General features: G+C 47.3%; 1 protein-coding gene across 3 annotated transcripts in view; it reads right to left on the bottom strand.

Annotated features, from left to right (window-relative positions):
• The window catches only part of LOC110502095 (transcription activator GLI2), a 114,407-nt gene that overhangs the window by 8,223 nt on the left and 85,282 nt on the right, over window positions 1-20,902 (bottom strand). For all 3 annotated transcript variants that reach the window (XM_036959176.2, XM_036959175.2, XM_090216053.1), the window contains 5 exons: window positions 14,093-14,294; window positions 13,532-13,733; window positions 10,645-10,755; window positions 10,199-10,330; window positions 46-195 (listed from right to left, as the gene is read on the bottom strand). In XM_036959176.2, coding sequence (XP_036815071.2) covers window positions 46-195; window positions 10,199-10,330; window positions 10,645-10,755; window positions 13,532-13,733; window positions 14,093-14,294 — 797 coding nt within the window. The remainder of the gene's footprint in view (window positions 1-45; window positions 196-10,198; window positions 10,331-10,644; window positions 10,756-13,531; window positions 13,734-14,092; window positions 14,295-20,902) is intronic.

Below are 20,902 nucleotides of genomic sequence, written 5' to 3'. Positions count from 1 at the left end.
TAACGTGTACATGCCCAGGTGCTAGTTGGGAGTTGGAGTTCTTACTGTGCATTTGTGTGGCTTCTCCCCAGTGTGTCTCCTCATGTGGACCACCAGCATGTACTGAGCTTTGAAGGGCTTCTGTTCTCTCGAGCACTCATCCCAACGGCACACAAACTCTTTCTTCTCCCCATGGATGTGGTCGTTGTTGATGTGCTGAAGAGAGAACAGGGGAACATGGGGTTACATGGGAGTAAAACACAGCCGACACATCCATGTATCTCAACTTGTTTCAGGATATGATCTTCTCAATCAACTGTCAGACTGTCTTTAAAGCGGTCTCTTTCCTGCTCATTCGAGGTGTGTGTGTGTGTGTGTGTGTGTGTGGAGAAGTGAGACATTTAGTCAGCTAGAGCAGGCCTCCTTGTGAGAGCAGGCCTCCCAAACATCCCTCTCTGAGATCCCTTCCCTTCCCCAAGCCAGACCACGAGTGACAACGCCATCCATCATGGCTAACAGTTTGTCTACAACTCACATTGTAGACAAAGGGTTGTGACTGTTTTGTCAGGTCCTGTGTCTCACACACACACAATGTTTTCTCAGGCCCTATATGTGTCAGAGGGAGGGGACTTCCTTAACTAACCGGAAGAGGAATTAGTTATGGGACAGTCACACCTGACATTTACACACATCTCCTCCTCTCTCTTCCTCAGATGCACATGCTTCAACAGCTGATTATATTCTTCGAGGAACACGGTGCACCCTCCCAAAGAACACGTTGCACACCCCCACCCTCATTTTGCCCTCAGAATAACCTCAATACGTTGGGTCTTGGACTCTACAAAGTGTCGAAAGTGTTCTACAGGGACACTGGCTCATGTTGACTCCAATGCCTCCCACAGAGGTCAAGTTCGCTGGATGTCTTTTAGGTGGTGGACCATTCTTGATACACACGGAAACTGCTAAGTGTGAAAAACCCAGCAGTGTTGCAGTTCTCGACACAAACCGCTGCGTCTGGCACCTGGTACCCCCCGTTCAAAGGTACTTCAATCTTTTGTTTTGCCCATTTACTCTCTGAATGGCACACATACACAATCCATGTCTCAATTATCTCAAGGCTTAAAAATCCTTGTTTAACCTGTCTCCTCCCCTTCATCTACACCAGGCCTGGGCAAAGGCCGACCCGGGGGACCTGATTCAACATGGCCCGCGAACCTGATTCAACATGGCCCGCGAACCTGATTCAATATGGCCCGCGAACCTGATTCAACATGGCCCGCGAACCTGATTCAACATGGCCCGCGAACCTGATTCGACATGGCCCTCGAACCTGATTCGACGAGGTAAAGGATTTCACCTATTTCTCCTTGTACCTGGATGAGAGCAGTGACGCACGTGACACGGAGCAGTTGTTGATGTTCTGACGAGGCAAAATCCCAGACTTTGAAATGACAGAGGAGCTTGCTTCAGTGCAGTCAATGAAGAGCACAACCACAGGGAAATATTTATTGGAGGTGGTTACTAAGTGTGTGGCAAAGCTGGGACTGAGTTTTGAAAAGTTATCCAGTGTGACTGTGCCCAAACTTGACAGGAAAAAACGTTGACCTTTTGAAAAGGACACAAGATCAAGTAGCAGAGCTGAACCCAGATCAGATTTTGTTTTCTCCTGCATTGCATTATTCATCGGGAGGTCCTCTGTAAATGTGTTCTGAAAATGAGCCATGTTGTGGATACAGTCACTAAAGTGGTAAACTTCATAAGAGCAAAATCTAAACCACAGGCAGTTTGTCTCACTGTTGGAAGAGACAGAGTTGGGTCATGCAGATCTCCCCTACCACACAAACGTGATGGCTGAGTTTGGAGAAGGTGCTTAAAAGGATCTGGGACCTGAAGTCGGAGATTGATGAGTTTTTGCAAATGAAAGGAAAATGATGATTTCTCTCAACTGCAAGATAAAGAATGGTTGGCTGATTTTGCCTTCACTGTGGACATCATGGCCCTAATGAAATAACTGAATTCCTAACTACAAGGAAGGGCCTTTTAGCACATCAGATGTACAGCCTTGTCAAAGCCTTCAAGGGAAAATTACTCCTCCTGACCCGCCAAGTAGAAGCCAACAATCTCACCCACCTTCTGACACTACTAGTCTGTTCCCTATCAGATGACCTTCTGACACTACTAGTCTGTTCCCTATCAGATGACCTTCTGACATTACTAGTCTGTTCCCTATCAGATGACCTTCTGACACTACTAGTCTGTTCCCTATCAGATGACCTTCTGACACTACTAGTCTGTTCCCTATCAGATGACCTTCTGACACTACTAGTCTGTTCCCTATCAGATTACCTTCTGACACTACTAGTCTGCCCCCTATCAGATGACCTTCTGACACTACTAGTCTGTTCCCTATCAGATGACCTTCCGGCACAACTAGTCTGTTCCCTATCAGATGACCTTCTGACACTACTAGTCTGTTCCCTATCAGATGACCTTCTGACACTACTAGTCTGTTCCCTATCAGATGACCTTCTGACACACCTAGTCTGTTTCCTATCAGATGACCTTCTGACACTACTAGTCAGTTTCCTATCAGATGACCTTCTGACACTACTAGTCTGTCCCCTGTCAGATGACCTTCTGACACCACCAGTCTGTTCCCTATCAGATGACCTTCTGACACTACTAGTCTGTTTCCTGTCAGATGACCTTCTGACACTACTAGTCTGTTCCCTATCAGATGACCTTCTGACACTACTAGTCTGTTCCCTATCAGATGACCTTCTGACACTACTAGTCTGTCCCCTATCAGATGACCTTCTGACACTACTAGTCTGTCCCCTATCAGATGACCTTCTGACACTACTAGTCTGTCCCCTATCAGATGACCTTCTGACACTACTAGTCTGTTCCCTATCAGATGACCTTCTGACACTACTAGTCTGTCCCCTATCAGATGACCTTCTGACACTACTAGTCTGTCCCCTATCAGATGACCTTCTGACACTACTAGTCTGTCCCCTATCAGATGACCTTCTGACACTACTAGTCTGTTCCCTATCAGATGACCTTCTGACACTACTAGTCTGTCCCCTATCAGATGACCTTCTGACACTACTAGTCTGTCCCCTATCAGATGACCTTCTGACACTACTAGTCTGTTTCCTGTCAGATGACCTTCTGACACTACTAGTCTGTTCCCTATCAGATGACCTTCTGACACTACTAGTCTGTTCCCTATCAGATGACCTTCTGACACTACTAGTCTGTCCCCTATCAGATGACCTTCTGACACTACTAGTCTGTCCCCTATCAGATGACCTTCTGACACTACTAGTCTGTCCCCTATCAGATGACCTTCTGACACTACTAGTCTGTTCCCTATCAGATGACCTTCTGACACTACTAGTCTGTCCCCTATCAGATGACCTTCTGACACTACTAGTCTGTCCCCTATCAGATGACCTTCTGACACTACTAGTCTGTCCCCTATCAGATGACCTTCTGACACTACTAGTCTGTTCCCTATCAGATGACCTTCTGACACTACTAGTCTGTCCCCTATCAGATGACCTTCTGACACTACTAGTCTGTCCCCTATCAGATGACCTTCTGACACTACTAGTCTGTCCCCTATCAGATGACCTTCTGACACTACTAGTCTGTTCCCTATCAGATGACCTTCTGACACTACTAGTCTGTTCCCTATCAGATGACCTTCTGACACTACTAGTCTGTTCCCTATCAGATGACCTTCTGACACTACTAGTCTGTTCTCTATCAGATGACCTTCTGACACTACTAGTCTGTTCCCTATCAGATTACCTTCTGACACTACTAGTCTGTTCCCTATCAGATGACCTTCCAACACTACTAGTCTGTTCCCTATCAGATGACCTTCTGACACTACTAGTCTGTTCCCTATCAGATGACCTTCTGACACTACTAGTCTGTTCCCTATCAGATGACCTTCTGACACTACTAGTCTGTTCCCTATCAGATGACCTTCTGACACTACTAGTCTGTTCCCTATCAGATGACCTTCTGACACTACTAGTCTGTTCTCTATCAGATGACCAGCGGGAGAAGTATACATCGCTGCTGCGTGCTTTGAACTGTGAGTTTTCTTGTCGTTTTGAGGATTTCAAAGTGTTGGAAAATGACATGCTGTTGGTTTCCTCTTCTTTCACCTTCAATGTGGATAACACTCCCACTGACCTGCAACTTGAGCTTATCGATCTTCAGTCTGATGCAGTGATTGGATAACTATTCAAAACAATGTCACTGACAAGGTTCTATGCATCTCTCGACGACAAAACTTTCCAAAGATAAAGAGTCATGCTCAGAAGATGTTTGCACTGTTTGGGTCAACCTATGTATGTGAACAGACATTTTCAGTGATGAAATATAACAAGTCAAGGCACAGATTATCTCTTACTGACTCTCACCTCTCAGCAATCCTGCGCATAGCGACATCAGACACTATACCTGACTTCACTGCTCTAGTCAATGCCTATCAGAGACTTCACTCCTCACACTGATTGAATAGTTAAAATGTAATATTGAGCTCTCTCTCTTTCTTGTGTTTTTTGTGCATACCCGTTAACAAGAGTTCTGTCCATGGTGCTGAATGCAGTGTACTTTTCCCTCTGTGTAGTTCATTGCATGTTTAATAATGAAAATACCTATCCTGTGGTGCCTGTTATCCCTAGCCTGACACTGCTCTTATCTCCGCTATAGTTCCGTCCGCTCTGACTCTGGTCCCTCGTCTCGTAAGTCCTGCTTCCCAGCCTTGGACCCCTGCTCTACTGCTTCCTTGGATTCCGCTCCGGACCTGCTTACCCTGCCCCTACTTCCCTTGCCTAAGCCGTAGCCTCAGTTCCTGGTTCCCTGCTACCTGCCAGAGCTCCCCCTGGCCTGCACCCCATTTCCCCCCGGTTTTCAATAAATACCTTGGTTACCTTATCCCTGTCTCCTCGTTTGAGTCTGCACTTGGGTTCACCTGCTCCACCCCACGTAACACTACCATAGTGAAACCATAATATGGGGCTACTCAGGAAGGATTCGTTTGGGTAAATAGAACCTAGAAGCGCTATGTCATAATTGAGTATTTTTTCAAGGTGTGTGATTTCACTGGTGAGAACATTGTATGAAACCTTGGATCTACAGTACAGGGGCATGTGTACAGAAATGTAGATGAAGGTATAAAGTCCTATCAAACTCTTAGCAGCAGACTCTCAGCTATTACATCTACATCTACCGAGATATATAATTAGAATTTACTGTAACAAGAGACTCATTCATAAATACATTATTTTATAACACTGTATTTATACTGTATTGACATATACTGTTAGTATTTTCCTTCCTGGCTGCCTAACCCTTGTTCCAGAGAGTTGTGGTATGTTCTTTGCTTCACATTGTCGATCCACACCCCACGCCCTACAATCTACACCCTACAATCCACACCCCATGCCCTACAATCTACACCCTACAATCCACACCCCACGCCCTACAATCTACACCCTACAATCCACACCCAACGCCCTACAATCTACACCCTACAATCCACACCCCATGCCCTACAATCTACACCCTACAATCCACACCCCACGCCCTACAATCTACACCCTATAATCCACACCCCACGTCCTACAATCGACACCCTACAATCCACACCCCACGCCCTACAATCTACACCCTACAATCCACACCCCACGCCCTACAATCTACACCCTATAATCCACACCCCACGCCCTACAATCTACACCCTACAATCCACATCCAACGCCCTACAATCTACACCCTACAATCCACACTCTACAATCTACACCCTACAATCCACACCCCACGCCCTACAATCCACACCCCACGCCCTACAATCTACACCCTACAATCCACACCCCACGCCCTACAATCTACACCCTATAATCCACACCCCACGCCCTACAATCTACACCCTACAATCCACACCCCATGCCCTACAATCTACACCCTACAATCCACACCCCACGCCCTACAATCTACACCCTACAATCCACACCCAACGCCCTACAATCTACACCCTACAATCCACACCCCATGCCCTACAATCTACACCCTACAATCCACACCCCACGCCCTACAATCTACACCCTACAATCCACACCCCACGCCCTACAATCTACACCCTACAATCTACGCCCTACAATCCACACCCCACGCCCTACAATCCACACCCTACAATCCACACCCCACGCCCTACAATCTACACCCTAGAATCCACACCCCACGCCCTACAATCTACACCCTATAATCCACACCCCACGTCCTACAATCGACACCCTACAATCCACACCCCACGCCCTACAATCTACACCCTACAATCCACACCCCACGCCCTACAATCTACACCCTATAATCCACACCCCACGCCCTACAATCTACACCCTACAATCCACATCCAACGCCCTACAATCTACACCCTACAATCCACACTCTACAATCTACACCCTACAATCCACACCCCACGCCCTACAATCCACACCCCACGCCCTACAATCTACACCCTACAATCCACACCCCACGCCCTACAATCTACACCCTACAATCCACACCCAACGCCCTACAATCTACACCCTACAATCCACACCCCATGCCCTACAATCTACACCCTACAATCCACACCCCACGCCCTACAATCTACACCCTACAATCCACACCCCACGCCCTACAATCTACACCCTACAATCTACACCCTACAATCCACACCCCACGCCCTACAATCTACACCCTACAATCCACACCCCACACCCTACAATCTACACCCTACAATCCACACCCCACGCCCTACAATCTACACCCTACAATCCACACCCCACGCCCTACAATCTACACCCTACAATCCACACCCCATGCCCTACAATCTACACCCTACAATCCACACCCCACGCCCTACAATCTACACCCTACAATCTACACCCTACAATCCACACCCTACAATCTACACCCTACAATCCACACCCTACAATCTACACCCTACAATCTACACCCTACAATCCACACCCCATGCCCTACAATCCACACCCCACGCCCTACAATCTACACCCTACAATCCACACCCCATGCCCTACAATCTACACCCTACAATCCACACCCAACGCCCTACAATCTACACCCTACAATCCACACCCCATGCCCTACAATCTACACCCTACAATCCACACCCCACGCCCTACAATCTACACCCTACAATCCACACCCCACGCCCTACAATCTACACCCTACAATCTACGCCCTACAATCTACACCCTATAATCCACACCCCACGCCCTACAATCCACACCCTACAATCCACACCCCACGCCCTACAATCTACACCCTACAAACCACACCCCACGCCCTACAATCTACACCCTACAATCCACACCCCACGCCCTACAATCGACACCCTACAATCCACACCCCACGCCCTACAATCTACACCCTACAATCCACACCACACGCCCTACAATCTACACCCTACAATCTACACCCTACAATCTACACCCTACAATCCACACCCCACGCCCTACAATCCACACCCCACGCCCTACAGTCTACACCCTACAATCCACACCCTACAATCTACACCCTACAATCCACACCCAACGCCCTACAATCTACACCCTACAATCCACACCCCATGCCCTACAATCTACACCCTACAATCCACACCCCACGCCCTACAATCTACACCCTACAATCCACACCCCACGCCCTACAATCTACACCCTACAATCTACACCCTACAATCCACACCCCACGCCCTACAATCTACACCCTACAATCCACACCCTACAATCTACACCCTACAATCCACACCCCACGCCCTACAATCTACACCCTACAATCCACACCCCACGCCCTACAATCTACACCCTACAATCCACACCCCACACCCTACAATCTACACCCTACAATCCACACCCCATGCCCTACAATCTACACCCTACAATCCACACCCCACACCCTACAATCTACACCCTACAATCCACACCCAACGCCCTACAATCTACACCCTACAATCCACACCCTACAATCCACACCCTACAATCTACACCCTACAATCCACACCCCATGCCCTACAATCCACACCCTACAATCCACACCCCACGCCCTACAATCTACACCCTACAATCCACACCCCACGCCCTACAATCTACACCCTACAATCCACACCCTACAATCCACACCAGCAGGTCCTATTTCTGTTTTCTGATCCCCTCAGCCCCTGACAGAGCAGCATAGTAGGGGGATGGATGCTGGAACTAACTTGGGTTGGTCTGGACTAGCCCTCTGTCAGGACAGAATGGGGCTGAGGGAGGGTTGTTGGGGAGGAGAGGTGAGTGAAAGGGGGGAAGATGGGGTAAAAGGGGTTCTTAGTTTGCTCTCCTCCTTGACTTGCCTTGTCAGGACAGTCTGGGACCGGGGTGCTGAGAGTGGACGGAGAGGGTGGAAAGGGGGGGAGAAAGGGGCTCCAAGGTGAATCCACTCCTGATCCGTAACACTGGGAGACTCCAGACCATTGCAGGCTCAGCTCAGAGACTCCCAGTCTGGGTACTGGGCTGACACATGCCCCCTGCCACCTGTCTGTCAGGTTGGGGAAACCCAATTGTTAATCACAGCCTATGGGAGTGGAGCCGCAGAGAAGGCTGCGTCGGGAGTTTAGTGGACAAGAAAGGAATAGAACAAAGTTCAAAGGTCAGAGGTTAGAGCCAGGGGTTCGGGGTTACAGCTGCAGGGCCATTAGTGTACCTATGTCTCCTCAGTCACAATCAACAGGCTTCATTAACCCTGCGCGTGTCCACTACAGGAAAGGATCAACAGCTGTGACCCCCAACCCCTGGCTCTGACCCGGCACTGACTGGTTAAATCTTAAACTTGACGCACTGACTCTAACCCTGCACACTTCAAGGATGAGCAGAGGAGGCTGTTTTGAACTTTTTTTTTTTTTTAAATGTGAGGTCTTTTGGACTTTTTCCTGTATCTGTATGCCTCTCTCTGTGTGCCTCTCTCTGTGTGACTCTCTGTGTGACTCTCTCTGTGTGACTCTCTCTGTGTGACTCTCTCTGTGTGACTCTCTCTGTGCCTCTCTATGTGTGACTCTCTGTGTGACTCTCTCTGTGTGACTCTCTCTCTCTCTCTCTCTCTCTCTCTCTCTCTCTCTCAAAAACATGGTTTCCATGTTTGATACCATTCCCTTCACTCCATTCCAGCCATTATCCTCCTCTCACCAGCCTCATCTGACTGGCACCCCATGTCATTGTAATAGAGGAGAATAGTTAATTTGGTGAAGAGTGTTGTCATACTGTCCCTTAGGCTAGATGAAACAGTACTGAGAGTCAGGGCATTATCACTTTTATATTATCATTAAAAACATTATTTTGATGAATTTATTCATACTATTTCATCCTTGCACAAGATATGGTCCTTTCTTGCTAGCTAGCCGACTACGGCTAACTTACAGTCACTTTAAACAGTGCTGCCAGAATAATAGCAAAGTAGCTGCATTTGCGTTTGTTTCTAGTGACATTTATTTGGATATATCCATAACGATGAGCTAATGATGTGCGATTTCACTTGGCATAGAAAATGTGCTCTCCCGTTAGGACACTGTTGTTCGGCGGAGCTAGCCAACAACACAGCTAACACAATCACTTCAAACTGAGGCTGGAAAGACTGCAAACTTGCTGCACTTTGTTTCGTTTTGCCTGTTTTCTACTGACATTTATTTGTATACACTGTATATCCATAAAAATGATGTTGATTCATGATTTCGACTGACTGAGAAAAGCTGCCTGCTCGCCTGTCTGTCTCATCCCGACTCCTGACCCCTACATGTTCATTACTATGGTACAGCTGGAGATCGAATACTGAAACATTGTTTCAATACTGAAACAATGTTGCCAATGATAGAGAGACAGACAGCAAGGTTTATACAAATCTCCACTGTTGAAAACTAAATGTTAGTCTAAAAGAAATGGGAGATAATGTCTAGATGCTTTTTACATTGGAGATCAAGTTCATAAATTGTCTGGCTGGGCTGATGGATTGCCAGGGAGATGGAACAAAGTAAATAGGCATTTCAACGTCATAGCTTTAGCTGGTGGTAACTTGTGGAATAGACACCAGCTGCAATGTGGTTTTAACGAATCAGCATCCAGGATTAGACCCACCTGTTGTATAATTTATAATAACTCACGTGAACGAGCTGGTCCTGAGTGTCGTACTCCTTGGTGCAGCCGTCCCAGTGACAGTTGGTCTCGTAGACAGCCTCTGGCTCCTGCTTCCACTCATCTTTATCCCGCTCCTCACTCAGGTCCAAAACATGCTCCTGTGGACCAGAGGACTCAGTTAGAGAGGGGTTCATGACTGTGTCTGACGTGCATGCACGCACACAGTATGTGTGTGTGTGTTAATTGTGTGTAAATGACAATAGCATATCGCTACCAACTATACTGTACTATTCTGCAATTGCTTATCTGCTTCCTGATGATCTAAGATTGCTTTTGCACAACTCGCTGTAAAGATAAGAAAAAGCAACAACACAGTTCGTCTTATTGATCTAGTGTAAAAGGCCCCGGTATTTTATATTTCTGCATGCCATTTATAAAGATCAATTAAGTCAGGGGTCGTGGGGTCCCATACCTGAGAGCACGGTGATATGGACCGGGGTCCCTCTGCTTCTGTCTTGACCTTGTGCCTCTTGGTGATCATGGGATTGACTGTGCTGCTCACCGCCGGGTCACCACCAGCATTCTGCAGGAGAGAGAAGGAGTTAGGAGTTAGACAGACACAGGCTATACCAGCCTTCTGAAGGACATACTGTAGAGCGAGAGGTAGAGTTCAGATAGAGTGGTCCTTTGTGGCTCAGTTGGTAAGAGTGTCGAGTTCAATTCACACAGGGATTACATACAAAAATGTCTGCCAAGTGGCCAAATAGAAGGAGTCAGAGAGTTACGGTGCTCTGGTGCGAAGAGATGGAGGCAGCGTGAAGAGAACCCAGGGTGGCTCTGGCTGACTGGCTCTGTTCTATGGCAACATGATGATGTGAGGGTTGGTTGGTTCCAGAGACAACCTGAGCCAGCCAAGCACCAGGCTCAGGGCACATAACTCGTATAGCGACCCACCACAGAGAAACAGTTCAGACTGCTTTATGAGAGTCAGCCAGTGGAAATATGAAAAGAAAGAAATTATTACCCACACTGCAACGCTCAGAGCTTTGATCCTCCGGCCAACTCTTAACACGACAGGCAGAAACAGCCTTTTAAAGCCTCAGTCACAGGCTCTGAGAAGGAGACACTCAGTGTGTGTGTGTGTGTGTGTGTGTTTAAGCATCGTAAGAAAATATATGAAGGGAGGGTTCGGAGTCAGTGAGGAGGGGTCTCTCTAATCTCCAAATCTCACCCAGCCACTGCACTACACTACAGTACAGTACCGCGCTGACTGTGCTTCTGGGATCTCACTAACACTGACTTCTTTGGCTGGAAACCAGGGGAAATGTGGTTCTGTTCACTGTCAAGCTGAGGGGGAATTCAGCTCTCTCTGCCTGTGTGTGAGTGTGTCTCTGTGTGTGTGTGTGTGTGCGTGTGTGTGCGCACATTGGTGTACTAAAATAGACATAGTGATGGAATGTATGGGTGTCTGTGTGTGTCTGAGGGGGAGATGGTAAATGAGGGGGAAGTTTACATTCATAGAGACCATATTGTATACAATATGTTGATAAAGGAGACAGAGACAGATAAAAACAGCTGCTAGTGGGAGGGAGTCATCCTCCAGCTGAAACATCTCTCACCAAAAACACTTGACAGTTTATGAGAATCTTGGGCTGGATTAATTTAGCATGACATAATTTTACCAATAACATAACTTGTACACAATATACATATCATTCATGTTAGAGAGTTCTGGGTGTTCGTTAGGGCATCTTCACTTCATTTCAGTACATCTTGTGTTTTGTGTCATCTGAACATGACCCCAGATTCTGTGAGATGACAGATGTAGACTATTATTATATTACCCCTGTCTGTCTGTTTAGCAGGGATGCAAACATGTCTCCTTTCAGCGAAATTCGCCGTTTTGAGTGGTTGGGGTTGGATCACTATTGGCTGTAAGCGAACGAGCGATGCGCGTTTGGAGCAATACTGGCTGTATCCAAGGCTCAGCCAATCATTTACATAACAACAGAAATCAGCACAACAAGTGACTGAAGAGAGAAGAGACAACCATCAGCGCTCTGGGAAGACAGCGACCCGTGTGTTTTGTTAGGCTATTAGTTGGTTGTGTTGTATTTGCCAGTACCCAGTGTTCGCGGGGTCTGACATGCCAATCAACCTGCTATCTGCCAATCACAGGAATGCCTGGAGTGTTCTGAAGCCGGGCATCCTGGTGCTTGGTGGAGTAGGAGGGCGGTTGGGCAGGGAGCGTTGGAAGTTAAGACCAGGTTCAGACATTGTTCTCTCTCTTAGTTCTGGCCTTCACAAGAGAAGGTCACGGTTGGTTCATAGGGTATCCTTCGTTTATTTGGCGTGGGCTACGGCCAAACAGTAGCCTGTGTGAAGTTGGGTTAATAAACCGTACATTCGTAAACTCAATCCTCTGTCTGGACAATTGTTCCTTTATGATCCAGTCATTATTAACTGGTAACGGATAAGACTCCTTGTCATTCCTCAAGTTATAACGCGTTAGTTGCTTACTGGACCCTGACATTCTGTGTGAAATGTTAACTAGCTAACGAACTATGAGACATTGCTTGTTAAACAAGTGGATTCAGGGATCAAGTGTAGCTGGAGCTGGGCCTGGTTTAAGCTGGATGCCACTATAGAGGTGAAAGGACCACCACACACTTTCCTGCTTTCTCACTTTTGCTGGGACATTGTAGAACAGATGTCCACAGGCAGAAAGTGTACAATGTAATAATGTGCAGTGTAGCCCAAAGATATTGTTTTTGTTGTGTTGAATTTGACAGTAACATGTATGAGTGAGGGGCAGATTAAAATTTGTTTTACTCAGTGAACGTTATTTTTGCACACATGTAGCCTTGTGCACTTGGTCGATGTCTACTATAGTGGCCACTATAATAGAGCAAAAATAGAATGCCTGTTTCTTTCATTATTTTTCTTCTTTTAAGATGTGTTTTCCCCCATGGCAATATATAGATGTGTGTGGTCACAAGCGTTCTATTATAAAGGCCGTCATGGCTAACTGCAATATTACTGTATTGTTCTTTCTCAGGAGTGTCATTTGCAGTGAAGTCTAGGCAACAAAAAACATTGGATTGCTTTTTTTTTCCAGCTGTGAGTTAGGTTCACATTAACCACTTTATTTTACACACAGAGACTGATCATGTAGATCATATTCTTGGTGGTTTAGTTAGTTAAAACCTGCATTCCCCCTAGCAGGGATTTTTCTCTATTATTGCTCTATTATAGTGGCCACAATAGACATCGACCAAGTGGCGTATTTCAGTGCAACAACAAAAAAAGTCACCTTTTTGGGCCCTCAGCAGTTTGCATCCCTGGTTTAGGAGACTCACCTGGTTGGACTCAGAGCTGGAGGTGTTGTGGGTGGTGTTGAGGGCGGAGGCTGCAATGGCGTGGGCATGCTGGCGGGCAGCGAAGGAGGGCGAGGGCTGGATGAGGGGAGGGGTATGGCCGAACGCACTCAGGCCTCTCTGTTGGTTGAACAGATGCTGGTATGCCATGGGGTTGATGGAGTGGGGGAAGGTGAACGAAGGACTGGGAGAGGAAAGGGAAGGACAGTTATTAGCAGATCCACTCCATTTACAACAGCAAGAGACAGACATAACTCCGCTATAGGCCTGGACATAAGGTTGAATGCTGTGGCGATTGAGTGAGCGAGTGAATAGTGTACGTGGATAGATGTATAGATATGTGAAAGTAATAAGTACTTTAACACATAGAGATGAGGAGAGTTAGAATACCGTGTAAGTCTTTGAGTGAGTGACTGGTGTAATGCCTTGTATTGAGCCCTGTGTGTGTGTGTGTGTGTGTGTGTGTGTGTGTGTGTGTGTGTGTGTGTGTGTGTGTGTGTGTGTGTGTGTGTGTGTGTGAATGCGTGTGTGTATGTCCTGCACCTGATGCCGCTGACTGACAGGTGTCCGTAGGAGCTGCTGGCTGCAGAGCTGGAGCGTGAGTTGTTGATGTAAGCCACGAGGGAGTTGGGCGAGGTACGGATCATGGTCTGCAGGTCGATGCTGGCGTCTGAGAGAGGGGAGATGGACAGGGCTCGCTTCCTGTTCAGCCTGGGGGTCAGTCTGGGGCTGGAGAACCTGGACACTGCAGAGAATGAACACAATCAATCAATCAAATGTATTTGATAACTGTTTAACTGTTGTCACTAGTCATCGTCTGTTTTTAGATGAAAGCAGCGCAAATATTTTCTCCAGAGGCGTTCTAGTAGAGGTCATTGTGCTGCTAGTCTGGTCTAGACTACAGTACAGTCCCCCCTCAGTCTGTTAATGGTTGTGCTCCAAATGGCACCCTATTCCCTATATAGTGCACTACTTTTTTCCCTTCTTTTTTTATTTTTTGTTGTTGAATTGTACCCCCTTTTCTCCCCAATTTCGTGGTATCCAATTGTTAGTAGCTGTGCCACCCAGAGTCTCTGGTGGCACAGCTAGCACTGCGAAGCAGTGCCCTAGACCACTGCGCCACCCTATAGTGCACTACCTTTGACTGGGCTCTGGCATAGGGCTCTGGTCAAAAGTGGTGCACTGTATAGGGAATAAGGTGCCATTTGGGACACAACCTATCTCTCTCCAGCATCTCTCTCATACAACCCTCCTTCTCCCCTTAAAGTTCACATCCTCTTATGCATAATTAATCACTTGCAATCATTTCTGTAATTACCGTGATAAGAATCTCACCCAGTCAGTTGCATTTCAGCAAGTTAAATGGAGGCAATTTAAACAGATTTATTTGAGAATAGCATTAAAAGAATGAGGCATAGCTACAAAGGACAGAAGTCAACCTAGAGAGTTGTGGAGGGCTTTTCCTAAGCTGTTTTTAGAGCATGAACATTACAGTAAAATAAAAAAGGTTTTTGACTTTGAACTGCCCATGAACTGTTGTTTTGGTACTTTGTGTTAACTTCAACCCTTTTAGCACTAATTCCCTCAGGTTGTGTTTGATACTAACCCTTATTATATAAGAATGCATGTAGACATACTAAAACCACCTAGTTCTGTGTACGTCAATCTGACCTGAATTGAGCACGTAGTTCACGTTCACTCTTTGGGACATGCAATGGAAAGCCCCTTCTACCCTGCTACATTAAACAGTTCCAGGTAGTCATATACATTTGGAAAGATGTCTTTCAGGGGTATCCAAAAAGTTCCTTTCATTTTTCTTTGTCGGCTTTGGTTTTGACTCCTGTGTTCCAGTGGCAATGGGTGACAGCTACTGTAGGGAGAGATGGAAAGAGACAGAGGAGGTGATAGGGGAATACAGGGTAAGGGTAGAGGGGAGTGGCTAAAGGAATACAGGGTAAGGGTAGAGGGGAGTGGCTAACGGAATACAGGGTAAGGGTAGAGGGGAGTGGCTAACGGAATACAGGGTAAGGGTAGAGGGGAGTGGCTAACGGAATACAGGGTAAGGGTAGAGGGGAGTGGCTAACGGAATACAGGGTAAGGGAGGAGGGGAGTGGCTAACGGAATACAGGGTAAGGGTAGAGGGGAGTGGCTAACGGAATACAGGGTAAGGGTAGAGGGGAGTGGCTAACGGAATACAGGCTAAGGGTAGAGGGGAGTGGCTAATGGAATACAGGGTAAGGGTAGAGGGGAGTGGCTAACGGAATACAGGGTAAGGGTGGAGGGGAGTGGCTAACGGAATACAGGGTAAGGGTAGAGGGGAGTGGCTAACGGAATACAGGGTAAGGGTAGAGGGGAGTGGCTAACGGAATACAGGGTAAGGGTAGAGGGGAGTGACTAACGGAATACAGGGTAAGGGAGGAGGGGAGTGGCTAACGGAATACAGGGTAAGGATAGAGGGGAGTGGCTAACGGAATACAGGGTAAGGGTAGAGGGGAGTGGCTAACGGAATACAGGGTAAGGGTAGAGGGGAGTGGCTAACGGAATACAGGGTAAGATTGGAGGGGAGTGGCTAACGGAATACAGGGTAAGGATAGAGGGGAGTGGCTAACGGAATACAGGGTAAGGGTAGAGGGGAGTGGCTAACGGAATACAGGGTAAGGGTAGAGGGGAGTGGCTAACGAAATACAGGGTAAGGGTAGAGGGGAGTGGCTAAGGAATACAGGTTAAGGGTAGAGGGGAGTGGCTAACGGAATACAGGGTAAGGGTACGGGGGAGTGGCTAAGGAATACAGGGTAAGGTTAGAGGGGAGTGGCTAACGGAATACAGGGTAAGGGTAGAGCGGAGTGGCTAACGGAATACAGGGTAAGGGTAGAGGGGAGTGGCTAACGGAATACAGGGTAAGGGTAGAGGGGAGTGGCTAACGGAATACAGGGTAAGGGTAGAGGGGAGGGAGTGGCTAACGGAATACAGGGTAAGGGTACGGGAGAGTGGCTAAGGAATACAGGGTAAGGGTAGAGGGGAGTGGCTAACGGAATACAGGGTAAGGGTAGAGGGGAGTGTTGGCCAGCTGCTGTGGGTCAACAGGTGCAGGGGCAGGGGCAGAGGACTGAGGGTAGTACTCGTCTGTAGGGTTATTAGGCCTAACAGGGAGCATCATCAGAGGTTCTGGCAACAGGAAGTTCTTAATAGCTCTCATCCCACCTCGCCAAAACACATGCCCCGTCACACACAGACACGCACACACACCAGCCGCCAACATGTCAAACACACCACTGTCAACCTGCTTTATTGGGTAAATTAGTGATCCTTCCTTCCAGGCCGTATGGCTCCAGAGACCACTATACTATTCCAAACCTACGGCCATAAAAACTGTAGTCTTATACATGGTGTGTGTGTGTGTGTGTGTGTGTGTGTGTGTGTGTGTGTGTGTGTAAAAACTTAAGTCTTACGTTTTCAAACTATTACGTTGTAAAAGGCATATGTGAATAAAGAGCTGCAGGACTCAGGACTCTGGCTGCTCTATGAAAACTGCTGTAGAGATGTAAGAGATATTTATGAAAGAGTTGGCAAAAACAACAAACGGTCCTTAGGAATGTTCCTCTATGAAGCTAATAAATAAATGTGTCATGTATCATTAGGCGTGTTGAGAAAGAGGGGGGTTTGTCTCAGGGGAGAGGGGGAAGAGAGGGAGTAGGGGGGGGGGGAGTGGGGAGAGGGGGAAGAGAGGGAGTATAGGGGGAGGAGTGGGGAGAGGGTTGATACCCGAATACAGTGGTGGGTTTACAGTTCTCTAAAAAAGTTTGAGGTGGATTTACATTGAGCCTAATGGCTCTTTCTCTCTGCCTGGGACTGGGCTGGCCCATTGTGGAGCCGCTTGTGTGTGTGTGTGTGTGTGTGTGTGTGTGTGTGTGTGTGTGTGTGTGTGTGTGTGTGTGTGTGTGTGTGTGTGTGTGTGCGTATGTATGTACAGTGGGGCAAAAAAGTATTTAGTCAGCCACCAATTGTGCAAGTTCTCCCACTTAAAAAGATGAGAGAGGCCTGTAATTTTCATCATAGGTACACTTCAACTATGACAGACAAAATTAGATTTTTATTTTTTTAAATCACATTGTAGGATTTTTAATGAATTTATTTGCAAATTATGGTGGAAAATAAGTATTTGGTCACCTACAAACAAGCAAGATTTCTGGCTCTCACAGACCTGTAACTTCTTCTTTAAGAGGCTCCTCTGTCCTCCACTTGTTACCTGTATTAATGGCACCTGTTTGAACTTGTTATCAGTATAAAAGACACCTGTCCACAACCTCAAACAGTCACACTCCAAACTCCACTATGGCCAAGACCAAAGAGCTGTCAAAGGACACCAGAAACAAAATTGTAGACCTGCACCAGGCTGGGAAGACTGAATCTGCAATAGGTAAGCAGCTTGGTTTGAAGAAATCAACTGTGGGAGCAATTATTAGGAAATGGAAGACATACAAGACCACTGATAATCTCCCTCGATCTGGGGCTCCACGCAAGATCTCACCCCGTGGGGTCAAAATGATCACAAGAACGGTGAGCAAAAATCCCAGAACCACACGGGGGGACCTAGTGAATGACCTGCAGAGAGCTGGGACCAAAGTAACAAAGCCTACCATCAGTAACACACTACGCCGCCAAGGACTCAAATCCTGCAGTGCCAGACGTGTCCCCCTGCTTAAGCCAGTACATGTCCAGGCCCGTCTGAAGTTTGCTAGAGAGCATTTGGATGATCCAGAAGAAGATTGGGAGAATGTCATATGGTCAGATGAAACCAAAATATAACTTTTTGGTAAAAACTCAACTCGTCGTGTTTGGAGGACAAAGAATGCTGAGTTGCATCCAAAGAACACCATACATACTGTGAAGCATGGGGGTGGAAACATCATGCTTTGGGGCTGTTTTTCTGCAAAGGGACCAGGACGACTGATCCGTGTAAAGGAAAGAATGAATGGGGCCATGTATCGTGAGATTTTGAGTGAAAACCTCCTTCCATCAGCAAGGGCATTGAAGATGAAACGTGGCTGGGTCTTTCAGCATGACAATGATCCCAAACACACTGCCCGGGCAATGAAGGAGTGGCTTCGCAAGAAGCATTTCAAGGTCCTGCAGTGGCCTAGCCAGTCTCCAGATCTCAACCCCATAGAAAATCTTTTGAGGGAGTTGAAAGTCCATGTTGCCCAGCAACAGCCCCAAAACATCACTGCTCTAGAGGAGATCTGCATGGAGGAATGGGCCAATAATACCAGCAACAGTGTGTGAAAACCTTGTGAAGACTTACAGAAAACGTTTGACCTCTGTCATTGCCAACAAAGGGTATATAACAAAGTATTGAGATATACTTTTATTTTTGACCAAATACTTATTTTCCACCATAATTTGCAAATAAATTCATAAAAAATCCTACAATGTGATTTTCTGGATTTTTCCCCCTCATTTTGCCTGTCATAGTTGAAGTGTAACTATGATGAAAATGACAGGGCTCTCTTATCTTTTTAAGTGGGAGAACTTGCACAATTGGTGGCTGACTAAATACTTTTTTGCCCCACTGTATGTACAGTATGTGTGTGAATGCGTGTGTGTATGTCCTGCACCTGATGCCGCTGACACATAGAGATGAGGAAAGTTAGAATACCGTGTAAGTCTTTGAGTGAGTGTCTGGTGTAATGCCCTGTGTTGAGCCCTGTGTGTGTGTGTGTGTGTGTGTGTGTGTGTGTGTGTGTGTGTGCGTGTGTGTGTGTGCGTGTGTGTGTGTGTGTGCGTGCGTGCGTGTGTGTGTGCGTGTGTGTGCGGTGCAGTGGTCCTATTAATCTCTGCTTGCTTCAGAACTGAACCTCAGGGGAGATGCTTATTAATGTGCCACTTAATAAATCAGGAAACAAAACAGGGTACCACTCGCAGCCTGGCAAGGCTGGCGCCTGCCTCACCCCCTTGGCACCTATCCCAAAAGACTGCCTCATACCTCCTACCCTCCAACCCCCATTACCCAGACATGGTCTCAGCCCCTTTCCAAAAGACTGCTTCATACCTACAACCTCCCCTAAACTCCACCCCTATACCCCTGAACAAACTGTAGTCATAACCCCCCAAACCCACCACCACACACTCCTACCCTCAGACAGGATCTCAAACCCTCTCATACCTTATACCTCCAACCCCCAAATCCCCCTCCGTATCCACCCCTAGACAAACTGTAGTCTCTCCCTATGCAATTCAATACAACTTCATTTTCCCATTAAGAGTCCCTAGCTAATGTGTTAGTCAACAGTGTGTGCATGGGAACAGTGTTCACTCCTCTAGCCTGGATCTGGCACACCAAGGATACACTCCTCCCAGGCCCCCGTGTTAGAGACACAGCGTACAAGGTCATTGCTGCATCTGCTCTGCTAGAGGTCACTCAGGCAACACTCACACGGCGATGGAGTGTTTTATAGGTGGCGGGGCTCTAATTTAGGGATACGCCAGGTTCCGGCAGGGGAGAGTGAGAAACCAGATGTTCTATGAGGTGGGATACGCCGCGCTGGCGGAGAGATATGTCCTGTTCTTTAGGTATAGGACTCTCTCTGTGGGAGCAGAGGAGAGCAGAGCACGGGGAGGGTTGGCTATAATTGGGGGATCTGGGCTCATAATTACAGGCACTTCAGTGCACATTCACCAAAAAACGAAAAGGAGGCAGAGTGATTATTTTAAGCATCTGCCTTGCTGTTTTAATTGAAATGGCTTTGTGGAAAATCGGAAAACTCTAATTGGTAGTTATCCTTTACCCCCCGTCCCTCCCCAACAACCCTAGTACAGCCCTAAACCAAAGCCCCCCAAATAAGAGTTGGCACAGGTTCCACACACAGCACAGCACACAAAGGTAGTCTCCCTTTGTTCAGTGTAACAGTTTGCATGGGACCAGGAGAGCCAGTGGAAACCTGTGGAGGGCCTGGCTTTGTTGGGTCATTAGTTAGGAGTGTTGATTCACTACATCCGCTGCTTTCTGGCTCTGACTCTCTCTCTCTGGTCTCTCTCTCTCTCTTTCTCTGGTCTCTCTCTGGTCTCTCTCTCTCTCTTTCTCTGGTCCCTCTCTCTGGTCTCTCTCTGGTCTCTCTCTCTCTCTTTCTCTGGTCTCTCTCTCTGGTCTCTCTCTGGTCTCTCTCTCTCTCTTTCTCTGGTCTCTCTCTCTGGTCTCTCTCTCTCTCTTTCTCTGGTCTCTCTCTGGTCTCTCTCTATCTTGTCTCTCTCTCTCTGGTCTCTCTCTCTCTCTTTCTCTGGTCTCTCTCTCTGGTCTCTCTCTGGTCTCTCTCTCTCTCTTTCTCTGGTCTCTCTCTCTGGTCTCTCACTGGTCTC

Source organism: Oncorhynchus mykiss, chromosome 22 (genome assembly GCF_057628025.1).
Source record: "Oncorhynchus mykiss isolate SJ-2025 chromosome 22, ASM5762802v1, whole genome shotgun sequence".
Lineage (NCBI taxonomy): Eukaryota > Metazoa > Chordata > Actinopteri > Salmoniformes > Salmonidae > Oncorhynchus > Oncorhynchus mykiss.
Note: the sequence above shows the minus strand (reverse complement) of the source record. Positions and strands in the feature narration are given on the sequence as shown.